Source organism: Pteropus vampyrus, unplaced genomic scaffold, assembly GCF_000151845.1.
Source record: "Pteropus vampyrus isolate Shadow unplaced genomic scaffold, Pvam_2.0 Scaffold130, whole genome shotgun sequence".
Taxonomy (NCBI): domain Eukaryota; kingdom Metazoa; phylum Chordata; class Mammalia; order Chiroptera; family Pteropodidae; genus Pteropus; species Pteropus vampyrus.
This window is the reverse complement of record NW_011888911.1, coordinates 1,939,269-1,961,898: the sequence shown is the minus strand read 5'-3', so window position 1 is coordinate 1,961,898 and position 22,630 is coordinate 1,939,269. Positions and strand designations below refer to the sequence as shown.

At 51.1% G+C, this 22,630-nt stretch overlaps 1 protein-coding gene across 6 annotated transcripts in view; it reads left to right on the top strand.

Annotated features, from left to right (window-relative positions):
• Positions 1-22,630, top strand: part of ST3GAL4 (ST3 beta-galactoside alpha-2,3-sialyltransferase 4) — a 33,953-nt gene that overhangs the window by 4,921 nt on the left and 6,402 nt on the right. For 3 of the 6 annotated variants that reach the window (XM_023534703.1, XM_023534702.1, XM_023534700.1), the window contains 5 exons: positions 2,154-2,240; positions 21,208-21,283; positions 21,492-21,600; positions 22,017-22,097; positions 22,343-22,440. In XM_023534703.1, the coding sequence (XP_023390471.1) occupies positions 21,268-21,283; positions 21,492-21,600; positions 22,017-22,097; positions 22,343-22,440 (304 nt within the window). In that variant the 5' untranslated portion in view covers positions 2,154-2,240; positions 21,208-21,267. Of the gene's footprint in view, positions 1-2,153; positions 2,241-21,207; positions 21,284-21,491; positions 21,601-22,016; positions 22,098-22,342; positions 22,441-22,630 lie in introns of those variants that run through there. The other 3 variants (XM_011367081.2, XM_011367080.2, XM_023534701.1) reach the window with 2 other exon arrangements.

Here is a 22,630-nt window from a genome sequence, read left to right as displayed (position 1 = left end):
CTTCCTCATTGTGGCTATCTGGAGATTTCAGGAGCCTGCTTCTGCTTGAGGAAGGGCAAGCTCCCTGCCACTGAAGGTCAAGGTAGACCAGTGACCTTGACAGGGATGGTCCAGAGGAGATGCAGGCATCGAGGGGCACGTTTGTGGTGTGGAATGGGCTTGGGAACTTTTAAGGTGTTTTCTTTTCTCCATGAGATTTAAGGATTTTAGTGTGAGCTCCAGAAACCTGTCTGTCATGTTCACTGCTATATTCTTCATGCCAGGAATGGTGTTTAGCCAGTAATAAGTGCTCAATAAATATTTGCCGAATGAATGGAAGATGGAGCTTGGTTTTCACTGTGTTCCGGTTTTGCTTTCCCTTTCCCTGGAGAGAGGGGCCAGAGCATAGACACATTTCCACTGGACTCGTGAGCTGTTTGTCAGAGAAGGACCTGCCCCCATTTCAGACTCGAAAAAGGCAGGCAGGAGCCCCCAAGTAGGGTGGGCAGGAGTCTGCCCCCATGATGGCATGTCCTCCATTTTACCCACCCCGAAGTCAGCTGGTCACATTCTTGTTCCTGTCACCCTCTCTTCAGCCCAACCTTTAGGTTCTTGCACAGACTGGTCCTAACCTCACCTCCTGTCCCAGCATCAGAGTCCTCTGTGACATGAGTGGGCCCTGTGCTGGGCTGAGCCCAGATGGACTGCAGAGGGGGGCGAGCGGAACCATCAACCACAGACAGGTTGGGGGGCAGTGCTGTGGGTGGTGGCTGGGAGGGGCCATGAGCTGTCTTCTTGTAGACAGGGTGTATCCTTTCTGGGTGCACAGCCTTAATACTTTTGAATGAGAGAGCATTCAGACAACATCTCAGGACCTGGAATCCAGTGCTCAACAGATGCCAGCTGGTGTATTTTATGTGATGGCATGGGGAGTTGGGGAGACAGAATGTAAAGTGTCTACACTCTGGCCCTAGAAAGAGAAGCAGGTGGCTGTGCCAGAGTCACTCCTGAGGACATCCCTCGTGTCCTCTCCGTCCGCTACCAGCTGCGTGACCTCGGACAGGTTTCCAACTTTATTGGTTTTCTATTAGCACATCTGTTAATTGGGGTATTAGTATCTGCTCCACCTCACAAGATCGTGATGCACAAATGATATAAATGATCACAAGCCGAAAGAGGCCTTAGACCCTAGGACAGGACCTGTAACTGTGGTATCCCCAGCACCTGGCACCATGCTGGAACATAGTAGCTGCTTAATAACTATTTTTGCAAATGAGGGAGCCGAGCCTCAGAAAAGTAACTTGCTGTTCAAGGTCAGAGTGTGTCTCCTGCCAGATGGGACTGCCTCGGGAAGGGTCCCGGTCTCTCGGCCCCTCCATTCCAACCCCTGTCCCCATTTCATTGCTTTCTCTGAGTTCCTGGTGTCACTCGGCCTGTCTGTTCTCTACGCCCCAACGATCCAGGATTGCTGAGGCTGAGGCCCCTGGGGCATGGCTGGCTTGGGGTGGGGGTGTGGGGGCTGGTGAGCTGGGATGAGCGCCATCCTCCTACTCCTGAACTAGCTTTGTCAGGATGAGCGAGTGAGCCCAGGGGTGGTTGGAGGGTGTTCATAAAGTGGGAGCCCGTCCCCACGGGCTGTGTGGGCTGTGCTCTCCACACCTCCTGCCCCTTTTCTCCCCTCGTGCCCTCTTTTGCCCTTTTCCTCACTTTTTTCTTTTTCCCCGTCCTTTTCTGCCTGCTCTCCCATTTCCTCCTTTAGATTCAGTCATCCCTCTTCATGTCTGCCTCCTTCCCCTTGTCTCCCATCATACCCCAGATCTCGGCGTCCAGGTTGTCCAGACAGTGGCAGCTAGACTTGGCGGGTGGTCCAGAGGAGATGCAGGCTCACCCCTGCAGGGCTGTGAGGTTCAGGGCACCTCCCGTTATGGGTGGCTGCAGCATTTTCTAGTGAACTGGCTCTTTCAGCAGTTGAGTTTGGGGAAGGAGCACTGCCCGCCCAAAGTGTGGAGTGCTTTGATCCGCAGCTCAGCGCCCTGGGTCCTCACCCACCTCCTTACACATCTTCCTGGGCGGAAGGCGGGAGCTTGTCCTAGAGCCTGAGAGTCTCCAGAGAAGAGCTAGCCACTGGGGCTTTGCTGGCCCCTGACCTCTGCCCTCCACTCCCCTCTCTCCAGAGCTCCAGCTCTCTCCCCAGAGGTACCTGCTGGGATGGAGGAGGCTGGCCAGAGCAGGAAGGAGGTTTCCGCTCAGACGCCTTCCAGGTGAGCACACAGTGTCATTCTTGGGCTGATGTGTGTCTGTGTGTGTGCATGCACACTATGAGTGTGCCCATGGATCATGTGTGAGAGAACATGGGCATGCGTCCGCGTGCGGATGAGAACACGGTGCACTGTGTGGGTACTTCCGCTCTAGGCCTGTCACCGAGCAGCCCTCCTCCTAGCCCAGAGCTCTCCTCTGGTCTTTGTCACCCTGGCTTTGCACTGTGGCTTTGTTCTGTCTTGGGGGCCAGCTGGTCCCCTTCTGTGGTCCCACACAGTGGTAACTGGTCCCTGGCCACCCATTCAGCTGCCTGGGGGCCCTGGGGCCAGTGTTTGCCCCACCCCCAAAATGGAGGCGTGTAGGGGCTTCCTGCCTGGCGTCTCAATGCTGCCAAGGCAGAGGGAATGGGGAACAGCTGCGCTGGCTGAGTCCAGCGCCGTATGGATATGGTTTGACAACAAAGCTCCCTCTGTGTGTTCTCGGGCCCCTTACATAACCGGGGGTGAGGGGTGGGGACAGAGGGAGGCGGGCAGGAGGAGGTGGAGATGGGGACAGGGAGATACCGGGTTGGGGTGGCTGGAGAGGGCACAAGGACCAGGAGGAGAAGGGAGGCGAATGAGAGAGAGAGAGAGAGAGAGAGAGAGAGAGAGAGAGAGAGAGAAAGAGAGAGAGAAAGAGAGAGAGAGAGAGCAGCAAGCGAGAAACCATTGAGAAGAACTGGAAGAGGGAGGAGAAAAAGTGTTTGTCTTGACCCTGTAAGTCTACTTCCTGCCTCCTGGGGTGGGAAAGACATGATGTCCAGATCTTCTGACCTTTACCATGTTGATGTCTTCCTCTCCCTGAGCCCCACCTATAAACCTGGCCACGCTGAGGAGGGCCCTGTAGGACCTGTCTGGGATTGAGGTCAGATGGGGTTTGGGGATGGGCCTCGGAGGCTGTCCTCAGCCCTACCCTGTAACCAAACATATTCCATAAAGATGGGAATCATTCTCCCTTGCCCTCAAATGTTTGTTCCTCCTTCCAGGCCCCAGGCCCAGCCACCTTTGTAGTGCTACCCGCCTTTGCAGTGCTGCTGAGCAGCAGACTGTTGCTTTCCCTGCGCCCTGTCAGGCAGGCCCCAAGGCTGCTCCCTTATCTTCTTACCCAGAACCTCCCCCAGCTCCAGGACCTCAGCCCACACCCTTCAGAGGCCCACGGGTCCTGTGTCCTGCACTCCCAGCTCCCTCAGTAATCGAGCCTTCTCTTCTCACCATCGCTACCCCTGCAGCTGCCCAGATAGAGTGAGAGAAAAATGTTCTTTCCAGAACAGCTGGACTGACAGTCCAGGAAGGCCAGGTAAGCTGGCCAGGCTTCAGGGTGTTCTTGGGGTATGGGTGCCCTGTACTAGGACCCTGATCTTGTCAGCTCCCAGGTGGGAAAAAACAGACACTCAGAAGAGGCCAGGAGGATGGGCGGGGACTTCAGATGGGGCCAGGGCCCCTGCGGCAGTTTGGTCTCCTGAGTTTTCTCAGAGTCTGTGTCTTCTCTGTGACTTAGTTTCTCTGAGCCTATTTCTGACACCAGGCTTCCTTGGAAAACATTTGATTTGGCCCAGAGAGTATGCTTGTCCCCAGGCTACAGTGGGTGAACCTGAGAACTGGTCCTAAAAGGGCAGGGAGGAGGAGCTGCTGTCGAGGCCCCAGGTTCTCCTGGGCGTGAGAGGCAGAACCCAGGGTTCTGGCACTTGGCTTGACCGCTGGCATACCCTTAATTAGATAGATTTAGGGTGTCTGCCTAGGGGTAGTCTGTCTTCCAGGGCACTGCTCTGTGGCGAGGTGGTGTGGGCAAACCCAGACCTGCCGAACAAGCCCTAGACTCTGGACTCCTCGATCCCCAGGCCCGGACCAGTCCCATCTTGCCCTCCCACCACTTCCTTCGGTCTGGGTCCTTGGATGATTTGAAATTGCTAAAGCCTCAGGGTTTGATCTCAGCAGGTCTGAGGCAGGATGCTAGGGGAGGGCCTAGGAGTTTCCTACATTGGTGAGGGGTGTGCCTTGGAATAGTCCCTTTCACCTGGATCACCCAGATCAGGATTAGGTGCCAGGACAGGCAAGGAGGATGGTGAGTAAGCACTGTGTGGGCGCTGGGCAGGATGCCCTCTACCAGGGCAGTAGCCTCTGCCCTCTGCCTGACTGTGGGCAGCCGAGGACATTCACTTGCCCCCTGGGGACACCGTCTTCCTGCTTTTGCTTTCCTGTAGCCCCCCACCCCCACCGGCCACCTCCCCAAGTGCCTTTGAGGGACAGGAGGGGCTCTTCCTGGGAGCTGGGCTGGGCCAGGCAGAGGGCTCCCCTTCACCCAACTTTGAGAGTTGAGGAGATCCCCACAGGGCTGGTTTAGCCACTCCCAGCTCCTCTGGAAGCTCTCTGGCTGGTAGCTCCAGGGACAACCTGACAAACAAATTCAGCTGGAGCCTGAGCTGACTGGTGAAGGAGCCTGGTTGGCAGTGCCCTGCACCGCGGGATGGAGGAAGAGTGTGCCCTGGCAGAGGGGACCCAGCAGCCCCTAGAAACTGTATGTTGGGGCGGGGGCAGTGAAGGAGGAGGGGTAGGGAGTGCATGCATGTGTGTGTGTGTGTGTGTGTTTGCGCGCGCGCGCGTAGGGGTCATCACATTCCTGTGCATTTGTTTTGCGGTGTGCCCCCATGTTTGAGCAGGGATCGGTGTGTTTGTGCACAGAGATAACATTTGTAGGTTTTTGACATGGGAAGGTCTGAATGGGCTAGAGCAGAGTTGACCTAAGAAGGGACTCAGAGTCTTCCTGGTGCCTTCTGGCTCTGGGATATGGATGGAGTTCCGGGTGCCCAGACAGATTTGCCTCCTCATTGCTGCATGAGGGCTAGGTAAGCCCAGGGACAGAGGTGGCTCTGGTTGTCTCTGATAATCCGAGCCTCAGCCAGCCTTCCCACCTGCTCTGCCCTGGGCCCCGGGCCAGAGGGACCATTGCTCAGCCTGGAGGGTCTGCATCTTCCCCAGCAGCACCTAGAATGCTAGCCACCTCTCTCCTTCCCTCATCCTTAACCTTTACTTGGAGGAGAGTCCTAGATACAACTGGTTCATTAAAAAGCCTTACTGATGTGAAACAAGCTCAAAAGATTCTTTCCTGCTGGCTTCTCTATCCCCAGGATACAGGCTGACACAGGAAATGGAGGTCTTGATTTCCTTTTTCATGGGATCGTTCCTCTTCTAGAAACCCCACCAGGTGCTCTGCCACTGTCTTCCACCTACAGCGATATGCACAGCACTATTCCCCATTCTCACCCTGCTCACATCTGTATTTGCAGCCGCTCCCTGGTGCTAGCATCACCACCTCAGCTCCACCTCAGATCATTAGGCGTTAGATTTTCATAGGAGCACTGGTCTCTGGTGCCAAAAAGGTCATGGACCACTGCCCTGTACTGTCTCTGCTTGGGGACTTTAGGAGTACCTGCTCTGGAGAGGGGATATAACTAGCAGAAGGAACATTGCTCTGGAAATAAGGCACTGGTCAAGTGAGAGGGTACTGCTTCTGGAGCCTGGTGGGCAGTACCCTGCTTCACAGGAGGCAGGTAGAGAGTGCTTTGACAAAGGAGACCGAGCAGCCCCTAGAAGCTGTGGAGAGGGGCTGCTGCTCAGCAGAAGGAGCATACCTCTGCCCCGCCTGAGGATCTGTGACCAAACTCTGTTGAGATGGCTGTCAAGTGGAACTAGTCAGAGAACTGGGTGCCGTTTCCAGGAAGGTGCTGCACCCGGAAAAGGAGAAAATGGTTTCTCCAATGTGGCCTCCTCCCTCTTCCCCACCCCATGCTCCTCCCCACCCAAGCATGCATCCCGAGTCTGGCCAGTCCTTGAGATCCACGGTAAGTGCAGGACAGAGTCTGGCTGGCAGGGCCCTGCCCCCTTGGCAGCTGCATATGTCCCCTGTGGCATGTGCAGTAGACCTTTAGCCAGGAGGAGAGCTGAGTGTGTTTATGGTTGTGGGACCGAGTAGGGGCTGTGGTTTCAGACCTCTCCCTTTGCTAGGATGGGCAGAGCTTGAGGGGAGAAGGTCTGCCACGCACTGGGGGACGCCTAGGCCAGGAGTCACCTTCAGCTTCCGCTGGCCAAGTGCTGGCTCTGGGCCCAGCCTATACTAAGGCTGTGGGCTTTCAATCCTGGGATGTGTCTTGAGGCTCACACACCTCCCGGAACTTGCTCTTGCCACATACAGTTCACAGACGAAGAATCTGAGGCTCTGAGGGATAGAGGACCTTGTCAGGGGCAGCCAGCTTGTTACCACGGAGTCCAGGTCGACCTCAGACAGCTCACCCCAGATCCCTGGGTGGGATAGAGCGTAGGAATTTTGAGCAATGTAGACTGCTTGAATCCTTAATTCCTGACTCCACCACTTTCTAGCTGTCTGATCTTGGGACTCTTCGCTTAGTCTTTCTGTGCCTTAGCTTCCTCTTCTCTAAGTCGTAATAAAAGGGAACTACTCCCACAGTGTTTTACAAATAAGATGAGATTCTGCAGAACAGCCCAGGGGTCTTTTAAAAATGAATGCAGAGTGTTGCTCTTCTGTGGATGCCCTCTAGTGACTTCTCACGGGACCTTGATCAAATCCAAGGTCCTGGGTAGTCTGTGATGTCCTCCACCACCTAGCCTGTGTGGCCTTCCTGGCACCACTGTCGGCTCTTCCTCGCTGTGTCCAATCGCATTGGACTTCTTTCTGTCCTTCCCCACTGACAAGCCTCAGAGTCTTTGCTCTCCTCTCCTCAGTCTGGAACCTCCTCCACCATCCCCCACCACCCAAAGAAGGGCTTTGCCCTTCTTTGCAAGGCCACCTTTCACTCAGGTCTGAGAGCAGAGAGAGGTAGCTGCCCCGGCCCTCCCTTTTCCACTGCCTTGTTTTATTGGCCTTATAGTGTATATCACTGTTATATAGTATTACTCATTTGTTTGTCATGTATCTCTCCCCACATAGGGGTATACATTGTAGAGCACAGGCCTGTTTCCGTGTTTACTGGTATAGTACAGATCCTGAGAGAGTGCCCTGCATGCAGTAGGCCCACAGTTCCTGTTGGCTCCGGGTTTTGCTGGACTGCCCAGCTTCACCATGTCCTGGGAACTCTTGGGACCTCAGCCCACCTTGGGATAGGGGTGGTCTTCCAAACGAGCCCTTCTGAGGGGAGAAGGGAGATGTCCTCCCTGGCTTTCCTGGACTCACACACAGGGTGAGTCCTCAGGGTGACTTCAGAGTGTTGACCAGCTGTCCTAGACAGGCCAAAGGTGGCAGGAGTCAGTTCTCCAGAAATTACCTGTTGGTAATAAAAAGATGTCTTTATGAGTTTAGTAGAAATGGCACACAGAAAGATAAATAACAGTGGGCTGGCTGTGCTAGCTTCGCCAAGGCTGCTTCTGGCAAGCACCTGTTTGTATACACCCAGATTTTTCTACTAGGCAGTTTTTAAACTTGGCAAGGAGAGGAGGGAGTATTAAGCTATTCTAAATGATGTTGCCGCTAGCCCGTACAGAGCTTTCCAATAAAGCAGAATAAATGACCCCTGAAGTTGGATACCGTCCTGTACCTGGACATGTGGTTTGACAAGCAGAAGCGGGGCTGGAGTCACCCCCCACTCACCCCTTGCCCAGGCCTGACCGTGCACACTCAGAGTGCATAACAGTTCCCGGCAGCCCTGCTCCTGCCACTCTCTGCCTGTGGAGTGAGACGTGAAGAGGGATAAGAATGGCCCGTGTCGCTGGATCTGTGAGAGCTCCTTAGAGCTCCTCTTACCTGGCATACCCGACTGGGTAATTAATATGGTAGTGCCATTGTTTTTATCCCCGTGTGACCCAACAGAAAACCTGAGACCTGGAGAGGTGACTTGTGTTAACACTCGCACAGCTAGTGAGTGGTCTATCGCAACTGAGGTCCAGGTGTGTAAGACTCCGAGGTTTATATCCCTGACTTTTTATTCTTCTCTTTCTAGCAGGTTTTTCGTTGAAAATGTATCATACTCACCAGGGGAAAAAGTTAAATATACATAAGGGTATGGGATAAAATTGTATGTGAAGAACTTGTCTCTTCCATTCCGGACCCCTGTCCTCAGGGCTTCTTTCTTGAGAGGCAACCACCTTAGTTTTTCTGCATCCTTCCAAGTAATCAATTGATGTACGGACATATCCATGTATGCCCATAAGTCTCTCGTTAAGAGCACTTCTGGAGATACACAGAACACTGTTTTCCAACTGCTTTTTCAAAAATCGATTATATACTTTGGAGAGCCTGTGATAGCAGCATGCATGGATTGACATCCCCTTTTTCACGGCTGCATAGTGTCCTGTTGTCTGTGCCATGATGCATTTAAGCAGGTCTCTGCATAGATTTTCAAGTCGTGCCCGTCTTTTGCTGTTGCAAATAGGGCTGCTCTAAAGATCTTGATAGGAAAGTCTGTGCATGAAAAAGGATACTTTACTGTAGAATAAACTTAACGACAGTGGAAATCTAAGGCTAAACGGGATTTTGATAGATATTGCCAAATCACCTCCCACAAGGTGGCCCCAGGTTTCGCTTCCACCAGCCAATCTGAGAGAGGCCTGGTGGCCTAGCTCCAGCAGCAGCTCAGGCTCATGGGCCTCTGGAGCATTGCTGTTAAGATTGGTAAAAAACTTGTGTCTCTGCCACACTGATTTTCCAGTGTAGTTGAGTATCTTTTCCTACATTCTTAGTATATTTACTGTAAATTGTATGTTCAAGTCCTTGACCAATTTTTATATATATTTTTTCTTTTTTTCCTTATTGATTGCACATTATAGGTTAAGAGAATTAACTAGTCTGTTACACATATATTACAGATATTTTCCCCATTTTTCATTTGTCTTTTAGCTGCTCTCTCCCTTTCACTCATGTAAATTTTTATGTAGCTGAATCGATCAGTTTTTTTCTTTTATAGCCTCTGAATTCGTCTTAAAATCTCTACTTTTTCTTTCAATATGAACATATTTCAAACTAATGAAAAATAATATACCAGACCCCAATAATAACCAGCCACATTTAACAAACGTACGCATTTTCCCATATACATCTTCTTTAAGAAATAAAATATCACAAGTACAGAACTAAAGCCTTGCCCTTACAACCTGTCTTATTCTTCCTCATCTTCCCAGAATGTAATACTTACTTGAAGTTGGGTGTACCCCTATATTTTATTGTTTTATGTTACACAAAGCACAGTATTTACACATGTATGCAAAACAGTGCTACCTATCTGCAAACACGCACTTATAGAATAGTTTTGTAGGTTTTTAACTTTCAAGTATGGTCATGTTCTATTTAAGGACAGGGCTACATTCTGAGAAATGCATTGTTAGGCGATTTCGTCATTGTGCGAATGTCATAGAGTGCACTTAACAAACCTGGACGATGTAGCCTACTGCACATCCAGGCTGTATGGTAGAGCCTGTTGCTCCTGGGCTACAAGCCCATACAGCATGTTACTGTGCAAAACAACACCAGATTAAATCAAGCACGAGAGAAAATGATGTAATCAAGAGATGTATGAGGCTGCTGCCTGCGTAGCAGCATACGGTTTTACAGCAGACTTTTTTTTTTGTAAGTGGAAAGAGTACACTCTAAAATAAGGACAAAGAGTACAGTATAGTAAATAGTTGTTTATTATCATTATCAACTGTTATGTACTGTACATAATTGTATGTGCTATACTTTTATACGCCTGACAGCGCAGTAGGTCTATTTACACCAGCATTGGCACAAACCCGTGAGTAATGTGTTACACCATGGTATTAGATGGCTGCAATGTCACTAGGTGATAGGAATTCTTCAGCTTCATTATAATCTGATGGGACCACCGTCGTATATGTCAACTGAAAAGTCGTTATGTGGTGCATGGCTGTAACAGATCCACGCTTATGTATCTTTTTGCAGCACTGTTTAAAAAATTAACATCATGTTTCAGGCTTATCCAGTTGATCCATCTAGAGTAACTTCTTCCGTTTAAATGTCTGTATAGTATTCAGTTGTATGAATATACCACGGTTTATTCAGCTACCCCTCCACTCATGGACATGTAAGATATTTCCATTTTGTTGCTGTGTCACAGTGCTGTGATAAACATCCTTAATGGGTATACATACCCATACAGGGGTGGGTTATACCGAGCTATGCCTGCTCATGGAATTACTAGATTGTAAAGTGTGCACAACTTCAGCCTTACTAGATATTGTGAATTGTCTTCCAAGCCATTATATCAATGAACTCCTACCAGCAAAGTGCGAGAAATGATAATTCAGCTTTCATCTGCATTCCCTGCTCGCTGGCGAGGTTGAACATCTTTTCATATCCATTAGGTGTTTGAGTTTAATCTTTGAATTGCCTTCTTCTGTCCTGTGCTTTATTCTCTTTGGTTCCTTGGTCTTTTATTGATTTGGAGTAGTGATATATCCAAGTATTTGTTGATTATATGCCTTGTGTCTGAATTGTCTAATGCCAGAACTCTTAACCACTGCACCACTGGCCGTGCCTGGGGCTGAGCAGCTTTGAGATAATCTCTTCTGCAGAGGCGGGGACCCCTCAGGAGAGGAGTCTAAACAAGGGCCTGGGCACTATCTCTAGGAGATGCTGCACCTAGAAAGAGAGAAAACAACTTCTCCAATGTGACCTCCTCCCTCCCTCCCACCCCATGCCCCTCACCACCCCAACATATCCCCTGAGGCTGGCCAGTCCTTGGGATCCACATCTCCTGTGGGCACAGTCTGGCTGGCAGTGCCCCGCCTCCTTTGGCAGCTGCACGTGTCCTATGTAGCATATGCAGTGGACCCAGCGGCCAGGAGGAGTGATGAGTACTGGTCTCAGCCTATCAGAAACCAGTGTTTTATGGTTGGACTCATCCTTGTGGTTCTTACTATGATGATAAGATGTCCTTCAGCAGTGATCATCAAGAAACTTTGAAAAAAAAAATAAAGGTTTATTACTTAGAGGACCTGGATAAACACTGCATACCTCAGGCCACAGAGTGAGGATGTGGAGTTGGTGGGGAGAATGAGCCTGGGGTTCTGCTTTAATTGGATTTGAAGGTGCAGGCCTAGGGTTTGAAGCACTTACTCTTTACTGGTGAGTTTAAAACATAAGAGTGGGAATGTAAAGTGTGGGAAGAGAATAAAAACCCAGAGGCCCAAATGGTCGGTTATTGAAATCAACCAAGATCTTTAACACAAAGTAGCTGAGGGTGGGAGGTGGCCTGGCTTTTTATCTAGTGGCATGGCTGGCAATGCGTGTATTTGAGATAGCTGTCTTTGAAGTGGATGCCATTTCCGAATCCAGCTCCCTTCCCTCTGCTTCCAGGAGGCTAAAGGTGCTTTGAGGTCTAGGGTTCAAGCCCTGGATTTTAGCCCAGGCTGCCCCTCTTGAAGAACAAGTGAGGAGGAAGGAAGTTTTCCTGGGTAAGAGGGGCTCTTCAAGCCTATCGCTCTCTCCTGGGACCACACGGGGTTTTTTGGCTGACGTCAGCTCATGGTGTGGTCCAGCAGCCTTGGAGCTGATAGTGGTTAAGATGAGTCAAAGGTAGTAAAGATGTCCTGTGAGCTCATGACATCTGTCTGGCAGAATATGTGGCACTCGCTGGCTCTGCCAGCTACAGAGCTGAACCTCTAGCCATCCCCTGCACGTCGTATGCCCAGGTCTTTGCAAATAAGGGTCTAGGACATTTTAACTTGGTAAAACATTCTGTTCACACTTCTGCTCGTTTGCTCGTTTATTTATTCATGTAAATATTTGTCGATCACCTGCCATGGTTTGGCATTGAATTTGGCGCTGGAGATAATGTGGGCTATAGGAAGCCCCTGCTTCTTTGAGGCGTGCAGTCTCGTCGATATGGGAGACGGTGTGGTCTGACTGCTACAAGGGAAATTAAACAAGGTGACATGGAGAGACAGACCATGGGGCCAAGGAGTCTCCTAGATTCGAGTCTGGGACTCCATGCGGGAAGGAAGTGTGGGAGGGAGAGTGGCCAGGACCAGGATAGGCTGAGGAGGGAGGAGGCCTGGGCATGGGTCCCCAAAATGATCTCAGAGCCCCCAACATTTATACTGTTGCCAGCTCCTGCCCTGACAAGGATTCAGATGTGAAACTGTTGATGCTGACCTTCACCTTGACCCTGCCTCCATTTTCAAATGGGGGTCAGGGTACAGAGGGGGCGTGCAAGCTAAAATTCTTACTTTCGGGAAGGGGAGAGTATGTTTAGGGAGTGTTGGTGAGGCCTTGGGTTACTCAGGGCCTTCTCAGTTCAGTGGACAGTCAGCTCTGTATAGTTTAAGGTTCTTTGTCTTCTGCACTTTTGGTCACAGCATAGACTGAAAAATAGTGTGTGTGTGTGTGTGTGTGTGTGTGTGTGTGTGTGTGTTTAAATAATGTCATTTACCCCACAGTCTTCACAGTTGCAGCATTTGAATTTACTTAGTATGCAAAGATGGGAGTATTGCTAGTTGTTACCTTTCACTGTGTGCCTTACCTGGTTTATCTCGTTAACCCCCACAACCAAACTGTGCCTGGGGCCATTTACCTCCATTTCATAGACTGGGAGACCGAGGCTTAGGGATGCTAAGTTGTTTCCCCAAAGTCACACATCTGGCAAGTGGCGGAGGCAGGGTTCAGACCCAGTGGCCAGTCCTCTGGGCACAGCTCTTAGCCAGAGGAGGAGAGAAGGCTCTGGCAAGGCAGTGCCATGTGACCTGCTGGCCAGCCCAGATGTGGCCGTCTGTGTGGGCCTGTGGTATGCGAGGCATGGCTGAGGGCCAGCCCTGTGCAGGTGCTGGGGCAAGATGCCAGGGTCAGGAAGAGGTTGAGGGCAGGGGCAGGTGGCTGTGTCTTCTTGAACTGCGCCTCCACACCCAGGGCCTGGATAGCCAAGGGGCGCAGGATGGAGGCAGGGAAAGAGAGGGGTGTTCTAGGCTGATGTGCGGAGACCTCAGAAGGTGCACAGTGTGGCTGGTGAATCAGAATGACCGAGGCCCCTCCTTAGGCGTCCCTGACCCCTGATTTAGCCTTCCTAATGTGGAGCCCGGGAAACATGTGGAGCTTGATGAGTGAGATCTTGTAAGTTACCTGGCCTAGCGCTGTCCGATAGGAATGGGATGGGAACCACTCCTATAAACCACGTGTGTAACCCAGTATAGCCAAAATGTTATTTCAGTGTTTGATCAGTGTAAATAATTTTAAGGTGATAGTGTACTTCTTTGGTACTAAGTCCAAAATCCAGTATATATTTGCCACTTAGAACATACCTCAGTGTGGACCAGCCACACTGCAAGTACTCTACAGGGACCGTCATGTGGGACAGGGCCGGGCTGAGCTGTCCATTTTCAGGAGAGGTGTCTGGAGGCCAGAGGAGTTAGTGGGGACTGGCCATGCTGTTAGCGAGCTGGGTTCAAGCCCTGACTCTGTAGTGCCTCGTATCTTTGGATCCTTGGGGCCAAATTCATCAGCTCCTGGGTGGGGGGTCTGAGGAGAGTAACTTGCAGGAAGGACCTCTGACCAGGAACCTAAGGCAGGTCCATGGCCACGCCAGATTTTCCTTTTATTTATCCTGGGCATGGACTTGACCAATTGAATCCCCACCCTGCCACACCACTTTAGCTTTCTCTGGAATTCAAAGCGTCTGCCCCTCTCTGGCCGACACCAGAAGTATGATTTTCAAGTGGCTCCCTTTGGTGTCTTATGACTGGCAGCTGATGAAATGGATGATACCAAGTTTTTATGAAGGAAGCTGCAGTGCTGGGCTGTTGGAGGCACCTCGTGAGGAGGCAGCCTGTGGACCCCAGGGGCGAGGAGCAGTGAGCCTTGTTGCACTGCAGTGGGAAGACTGTTCAGCCCCTTTTTCTCTGGACTTGGATGTCTGGAGAGACGCCCCCATCTGCTCAGTGATGGGCCTTGGGATAGTTGGTCAGTTGTTCTGCCCTCTGCTGCCTGGAAATGAGCCTGGCTTCCCAGCGGACATGCTGTGATCACGCTATGCTGGTCAGTGATGCTGGGAAACGACACAGTCTGTGAGCTGTGTCTGGCCAGGGGCTGCGCCAGAGGGGCTGAAGCAGGTATCTGACCAGCTTCCCCTCTTCCTTACGGCCTCTTCCCCTCTTGCTCCACCTGCACTGTGACAGTGACGTCCTCGATGAATAGATCCACTGATTAATTTGACAAATCTGTATTGAGAGCCTGCTGTGCCAGCACTGTCCTAGACACTGGTGATACAGCAGCAAACAAAATGACAAAAATAATCTTTGCAATAGGGAGGTGGATCTGAAATATTGGGTCTCTACAGAATTTTTGTTGGGAGGTGGAGAAGGTGAGTAAAGAGCTAAATGTCTAGTGGAAAAGCACTCCAGGCTGAGCTGGTGGCAAGTGCAAAGGCCCCGGGGAGGGAGTGCACCTTGCCCAATCTAGAAAGCCTGGGGCTAGGGCGAGTGGAGAAGGAGAGCGGAGGGTTGCTGGCTGGCAAGTCATGTGTGTTCTTATAGGTCGGAGCAAGTTCGTGGGCTTTCTCTCTAAATGATGAGGAGCCTGTGGAGGGTTTTCGAGCAGAGAAGTGTTGACTGGTCCATCTATTCTGCAGAATTACAGTTAGTTAACCATCCATCCCCATGAGTAATGGGTTAAAGTGGACTAGGACCTCCAGTAGAACCCTCATGGCCTTACCTAGCAGTTGTGTTAATTACAGTAAATTCACAGCCCAGCTTGAGTCCCCTCTGGAATATTGACAGCAAACACTTAGCCAAGAGGACGCCCTGCAGCTTAACTGACACCATCGAAATTTGTCCGCATTGTCTATAAATGTGGCCCTAGCTGGCTGAGGTGAAATGTGTGTAAGCAGGTGTCATACAGCCCTACTCTTCAGTTCAAAGGTGTAGCCACACAAGTTCAAGGCCCAGGAGACGTGGCTTACCAGCTGAGGGATTTCAGCCCCATGCCAATGGTGGGACGTGACTGCATGAAGGTGAATGCAGTCATAGCCAGCATTCCTGGAAGTCTGGTGTCCAGATGGAGGGCAAAAGTCATCCGCGAATACAGCTATGTGCACTGAGAACATGCTGGAGAGCTTCCAGCCCAGCCCCAGGGCTGGGGGGGTTGGGGGGGTGGGCACCTAGAGACTGTGTCTCACGAGGAAGCCTGCCTGAGAAGGAGTGGAAGCTTTCTTCTAGAGCTGGTGTAAGCACTGAAGGCCTTTGGTGCGATAGAGGGCTGACCTCCCCTAGTGGCTGCAGAGGAAGCAGGCGGACACCCCAAAGACCTTGGCGTCTGGGGAATCGTTCCTTCACAGGGTGGTGTGAGAGGCAGCAGAGGTGGGGGTCCGGGCTGTGGGCTCTGGGCTAAGTGGCCTGAGTTCCAACTCCATGCCTCACCAGCTGTAAAATCCTGAGTAAGTCGCTGGCCTTTTTTGTACCTCAGTTCCTTATCTCCAGAATGGAGGTAATAATAGTGTTTGACTCACAGGATTGAAATCATACTTGGACAGCCCTTGAAGTGTCTAGCAGAGTAGTTCTCAACATTTGGTAATGTCTGGAGACATTTTGGTTGTCACAGCTGGGGAGTGCGGGGTCCTACTGGCATCTAGTGTGTGTCGAGGACAACATCCTGTGGTGCACAGGATGGGCCCCAAAGCAATGGTGAGGAGGGCGAGACCCCATCCCCACGTACAGAGTCGTACCTAGTAAGTGCATGTGCATTTCAGTTATGAACGAGGGACGGAGTACATTTTTAATCTCCTTACTCATATGTCAAACATTTATAATACGTCTGCTACATTCTAGGCACTATGTTAGGGTCTGGAGATATGAAGAACCCCTGGACCACAGAGGCCACAGTCTCATGGGCAAGATATGGAAACACATAACAATATAATATAAAGTTTTATAGTGTGGTAAAGCATCTTCCGTATTCCAGGTACTCTGATAGACTCTTGGTATAAACAAGCCTCTGAGTTCAGAGGTCAGAGGATAGTGGGCAAGACATGAAAAGCAGTAATTCTATGAAATTATGTTACCTGTGAAGTGACAAAATCGAGATATAAACAACATTTTGTGGGAAGAGAAACATCAGTTGTTTAGAAACTTCAGTTGTCGGAAGAGACTTCTTGGAGGAGAGGCCGTTGAGCTAGGCTGAAGGAGGAGTGAGATTATCAGGCGAGCAGGGTGGGGAGGGGCTTCGGGCAGAGGCAGGATGTGGAAGGAAGATGGAGCTCCTGTCACGTGCCTGGAGGAGGGTCGGAGATGCACCTGCAGGGCTGTGGCCTGAATTTGAAGGGCCCTGATTGCCTCTGAGGAGTTTTGGCTCTGCATTTAAGGAATGGGGAGCTGTTGAAGTAGGACAGTGGTTTGATCCAAATAGTTTCTTAGAAAGACAGCACGTTGGCAGGTCCGAAGCATGGGTTTGAGTGAGACAAGACTTGTGTTAAAGAGACCAGTTAGGAAGCAGGTGATTTGGGGTATGATCTGGAATCAATCTCTGGCTTGAGAAGAGAAGGAGGGCTGTATTCTGAATATTCCTGAGACTCTAGACTATGTGGCCTTTGTGCTGAGTTTTAGAAAACTTTTTGTCCCCTGAACTTCCCATGGTGCCAAGCATTGAGCTGAAGCTGAGCAAACTTTTGCTAGAATGAGGATATAGTGCAGAATCGATAATATTTAGTAACTATTTAGTAGGGATAGTGTGAAGGGAAGAGGTGTCAGAAGACTGAGTTGATGATAACGGAAGGGAGAGGGAGAGGTGGGTCCAGTTCGAGACATGCTGTGTTTGAAGAATTCAGATCATCCTGGTAGATGTGCCATAGGAAATTAGAACTATTAGGATGGGGTCCGGGAGAGAAATTAAAGGGCCGAAAATAAGGAGCTGGGATCATTAGGGTAGGAGAAGCAGTTAAATCTCTGAAAACAAACGAGCTTGTCCTATGAAAACAAGCAGGGGGAGAGCGGAGGTTCAAGGGCACATCCCTGAGGTCGCTGGCACTTAAAGGAAGTGGAGCCAGGAAGAGAACCTGGAGAGGATCTTGACCAGAAGCCAAGAAGGAGGCGTCGGCTGACAGTATGAAAGGCTTCACAGAGTGGAAGAGTGGAGGAGGCTGCCGACAGCTGCAGCGAGAGCGATTTCAGCGTAAAAATGAGGGCGGGAGCCGGGGGTGGCGGGGTGGGGTGGAGTGGGAAGTGAGGAAGAAGCACAGTTAAGGAAGCATGACAGTTGGAGGCAAGGACAGAGAGACAGGGTTGGCTTGAGGAGGAGACCGAGGCAGAGAGGGGTGTTTTGTTTTGTTGTTTGGTTTGGTTTGGTTTGGTTTGGTTTGGTTTGGTTTGGTTTGGTTTGGTTTTAGGAAAAAGGAGACTTGAGTACGTTTCTAAGTCAAAGGTTGTGGAGGAGGGAGAGATGCAAGGTTTCAAGGGGATCCCTGATGGGGAACAATGCTAGAAAGGTGGGTGGGAACAACACAGTGTCCAGGAGTAGGGATTAGGAGAGCAGGAGTTACGGTGAGTCTAGAGGTGGCAGATGAGCAGCTCCAGTTTTCCCTATAGAAGAACTGAGAGACAGTGATATCGATCAAGGTTTCTGAACCGATAAGAATAGGACCTGTGCTTCTGCCTGCCCTGGTCTTCCCATAGCCTTCTCAAGAACGTTGTCGTATTCCTGGATGGGCCCAGGGGCTCCGCGGGGCCTGTCGGCATGCTGTGTTTCTTGGCAGGGAGCATAGTCTTACGGCTCTCGGTACAGCGGGTACCTGCAGTGTGCGAGGTGTGAGTGTGGCGGCAGCCTGAGGTATGGTTGCTGCTTTGATAGGGCCTTATTTCTTCAGCCAGTGCCCCTCACCTGCCCTTTGACAAGTTCTGTGGCAGGGTTCACCAGCCTCACTTCAGCCAGGGACACCTTGGTTCCTAGCAGAGCATCAAGAGAGCACACGGCCTACCTGCCCTGGGGTCAGTTTTGCCTAGCCAGTTGGGTGAGCTGGGCTCCCTGGCAGTAGAGGCTGGTGCACCTTGGACATGAGTGGATCCGATGCCTGCTCTCCTGGCCAGGTATCCTACTTTGGCTTTTCTCTTATCCTTTTGTACCCAGGGGCTCTGTCAGTAATGTGGGGAAGCTGCTGGGAGAAGGCTACCGGTTGTCTTGAGGCAGCAGCCAGCCCAAGAAGCCCTTTCTCCTGGAATGCCTGGGGCCTGCTAAGCCATCCTCTTGGCTTGGCCCAAACAAAATCACAGAAGCGGATATCTTAGAGCAAGCCCTAAGACTAACCTGTCTGCCTAGCATAACACCAACACAATTTGGGAACAAACAGACTCATGCAGAACTTTCTTGGTCAAAGAAGGTCTAGTTGTCTTGTAGCTTGGGACTGGTCAGTGCTGGTCACCTCTCTTGGCCAAGGTCGTCTTCGTTGAGAGCGGTCTACAGGGCAGCTGACTATTTCTTTCAGTTACTGCGAAACAACACTCTATGTACTGTTTCCATCTCGGCTGCATGTTAGCATCACAAGGCAGGTGGGGTTTTCGGTCTTTCTGGTTTTTTATTTAACTAATGTCTGGGCTTCACCCCTAACCAATTAAATAAGAATCTTGGGGAGTGGGACCTGGACATCTGTATATTTTAAAACTTCTCAGATGATTAATTGCCTTGGGTAGCGTTGTGACATACTGATATCAAGGGAGATGAAGTGAGATGGAATGAATCCTGGTCACGAAGAGAAGATCGAGAGAGAGTGGGGGTAGGAGAGGATGTAGTTGATAAAATAATGAGATGTTAGAGCTGGAAGGATCCTGGTCTCAGCCTAACAGCAGGGTACCACCTTGGAGCTGGTTTGGATGTGAACCACCTACACCCACTAAGTCAGAATGTGCTTGTCAAAATTTGGAGAGCCTGCTTTCGCCACCCTCTGGACCAGTGCTTCTCCTGGTCCTTGGAATCGCCTGGAGTGCTTGAACAAATTCCAGTGGTGAGCCAGGCCAATTGCTTCAGAATTCCTAGGTATAAGACAACTCAGATAGTTCTGCAGGCAGTTCTCCTGTTCAGCCAAGTCAAGTACATCCCTGTGTTTTGACCAGTGCTTCTCACACTTGAATATGCATATGAATGATCAGGAGAATCTTATTTATGCAGATTCTGATTTTGTGGGTCTGGAGAGGGCCAGGATTATGAATTTCTAATAAGGTCCCTAGTGATCCATGCTGCCAATCAGATATAGTTTGATCTGTAAGCATCTGTTAGACCAACTTCCCAGTTTTAGAGCCGAAGGAAGTGAGGGTCAGAGAAGTGACTCCCCCAAGGTAGCAAAACATGTTATTCATTCAACACTTTCTGAGTGCCAGGCAGTGTGCTAGATGCTGGGGACAAGGCAGACCTGATTTCCTCTTCCAGAGGGGAATTCCAGTGGGGGAATCAGCCAGCAAGCAAATAAATCACTAAACGTCTTAGAGATCAGAAGTGCTGCGGAGAGAAAGAGGTGGCATGGTGAGGAATGAGTTGGCAGCGGCTGTGAGTAGTTAGCGGAAGGTGTGTGTGCTTTCAGAAAAAGCAATCAAGGAAGTTACTAAAACCATGACTTTCGCTGGGCTCTTCTGATTACGAACCTAGAACTTGACTGGACAGGGCCATCCTCCATTCCCACTGGGGTAAGACCCTGCTGAGGACACCTGAGTCCGGTCCCCACCTGGCTCTCTCCCCCGTCTCAAGGGTCTCATTTTTCAGGGCTCATGGACTCTGAGTGGAGCCTCAAGAATGCCCCGTGGGAGCAGAGCATGACTCAGTGATAGCACAGTGTTCAGGGTAATTGACCTATCATTTGTAACAAAACCAGGCTTTGTCCAGACTCTGTTCCCTGCCCTTGAGAAATAAATATTCGAGATTTTTCATTTATCCTTGAGAGTGCATGAATAATAGCGCTCCCTTCCCTCTCTTTCCCGGTCCTTCAAAGAGTCATGGGGGCTGCTTGTGGACGTGCCCATCTCCGTCCACCCTGGCCGACTGAAGCAGTCCCCGGGAAGAGTCTGGGAGTTTAGTAAGCAGCCCCGATGGTGCCTGTGATCCAGACCACTGGGGAACCCGGCATGGATAGAAGCCGGCGTTTGGCAGCGTCTCATGCCTCTTGGTGTGGCTGCGGAAGCTGCAGACATTTTCTCCCCGGTGATTCTGAAGCGTGGCCGTGGCTGAGTTTGGGATCTAGGGACTTCGCTTTCCGTGCCAGCAGCAGCTCCCCTGCCTCCGCAGCGCATCCTCACTACACCGGCCTTTGCCCTCACCCAAAACAGCCTCTCGCTTACTCTAACCAGACCCTTCTGCTCCCCACACTCCCCATCCAACACCCCGCCTTCACAGTTTCTCCTCCATGCCTGGGTGGTCAGGACTTGGGTACTGTTTGCATTTAGTCAGAGTCCAGAGGACTGGAGGAAGCCTCGTGGACCATCTCGTAGCTGTACCTTTATGCCCGTGTCTGGCCTGAGCTGACCTCTTTAGCTGGAATTGTGGGAGACTGATAATGGAGAGGTGGGCAGTGGCCAGAACCAAGGGAGGGCCTTGGATGGTGGCAAATAGGTAAACTTCAGTTGCATAAAAGATGAATCATACCTTTGTATGGTTGGCTTAATTTTCTTGTAAAAAAAGAGGTACCTACTACTTCCTGGAGCCGGCCCTTCCCAGCTTAGAATGAAGAAGAGGACAGTGAGGGGAACTATGCCAGGGAAGCTGGAGCTGGCCAGCCTGGCACAGAACCTAATATTTAAGGTGTGGGATTTGGTTTTCCCCTGGGTCCCTGATGCTGCTTTTGAGGGGCTAAGGGATGTTCAGTGTGAGAAGGGCCTCTCTGGATGACTGCTCTGAAACAACTTGGTGCTTTGCGAGGTGGGAAGAGGCAGGCTGTGGGTGTGTCCTCCTCCAGTGTCTGGTGGTGGTATGTGAGGAGCTGACCAGACACCTGTGACTCCTACCTCCTAGGTGGCCCGAGGCAGCCGGGATGCCAGCTCTCCCCAGGAACCCTGCTACCTGCTGAGAAACATGATCAGCAAGTCCCGTGAGTATTACCCAAGAGCCTCCCACTCTGAAGGGTGGGACCCCTGGGGGTAGTGGAGGGACCGACAAGGAGCCAGGGGCCCTTCTCTTAATCTTGCTGGCAAGTAAGGTCCAGGGACTGGGTCAGCTTGAGTTGTGGGTTGTAGGGGCCCAAAACGGGGCAGGTAAGAAGATGGACTGGGACTCTACCTGCCTGTTTCTGCCTCCAGCTCCTCTGCGCATGTGCCCTGCAGGCTGGAAGCTCCTGGCCATGTTGGCTCTGGTCCTGGTCGTCATGGTATGGTATTCCATCTCCCGGGAAGACAGGTACATTGAGCTGTGAGTCCAGCTTCCATGTCCTTCCACTGGTTCTTCTCAGGAACAGAGCTTGGGATGGAGTGTCATGGGGTGGGGACGGAGTCGGGCAAGAGGGTTCAGAGAACCTGGGCATGACCTCCCCCTTCAAGATTAGCATAAAATCCTTCTACGAGGGTAAGTGGTGGGTTCAGGGGGTAGGGTCTGGGATGACTCCCCTGAGCCCTCGGGCAGGGGTTTCAGGAGAAGAAAGAGCTAGATCCTCAATGGTTTGGTTGCAAAGTGGAATTTGGGTTGAGATGATTCCACCCTGTAAGTCGCTCTCCAGCACTTGGGACCCCTGTGTCATGGGAGAAGGCTGGGGCTGCCTGGGATGCCGGCCCTTGGGCCCCTGGGCTGACTGGAACTCCTGCTTCCCTCCTCCCCTTTTCTGTCCCCAGTTTTTATTTTCCCATCCCAGAGAAGAAGGAGCCGTGCCTGCAGGGCGAGGCAGAGATGAAGGCCTCCAAGCTCTTTGGCAAGTAAGTATTTGAGGCTGAGGGGGGTGGGGCAGTGTATTGGGTAAACGGGATTTCAGTTTCACAGGGCGGGGGTCTCAGTGCTAGCCAGAAGAATGGACTGTGTTGGTGGACATGGGTTAGATAAAGCCAGTGACCGAGGGAGAGGCCCTTGGACACGCATGTAGTATTAGTCAGAGGTCTGATCTTGATTCTGAGGTCAAGATTAATCCCTTTTGTGTTCCTACCCTGCTCTCACCTTTGTGCAGCTACTCAAGAGATCAGCCTATCTTCCTGCAGCTTAAGGACTATTTCTGGGTCAAGACACTCTCTGCCTATGAGCTGCCCTATGGGACCAAGGGGAGTGGTAAGTGCGGCCTGGTGTTGTGGGAACAGTGGCCTCATGTTAGCCACACTCTTTTTGTTCTTTGCTGTCCACGGTCTCAAGTGCCCAAGTTCCCAGCTGGGCTTAGATTTCAGGGTCAGAGGAGGGGAAGGCAGGCCAGGCTTTTTTTAGGAGTGGTGGAGGGAGAGTGGCAGCCTTTGGAATGCTGGCT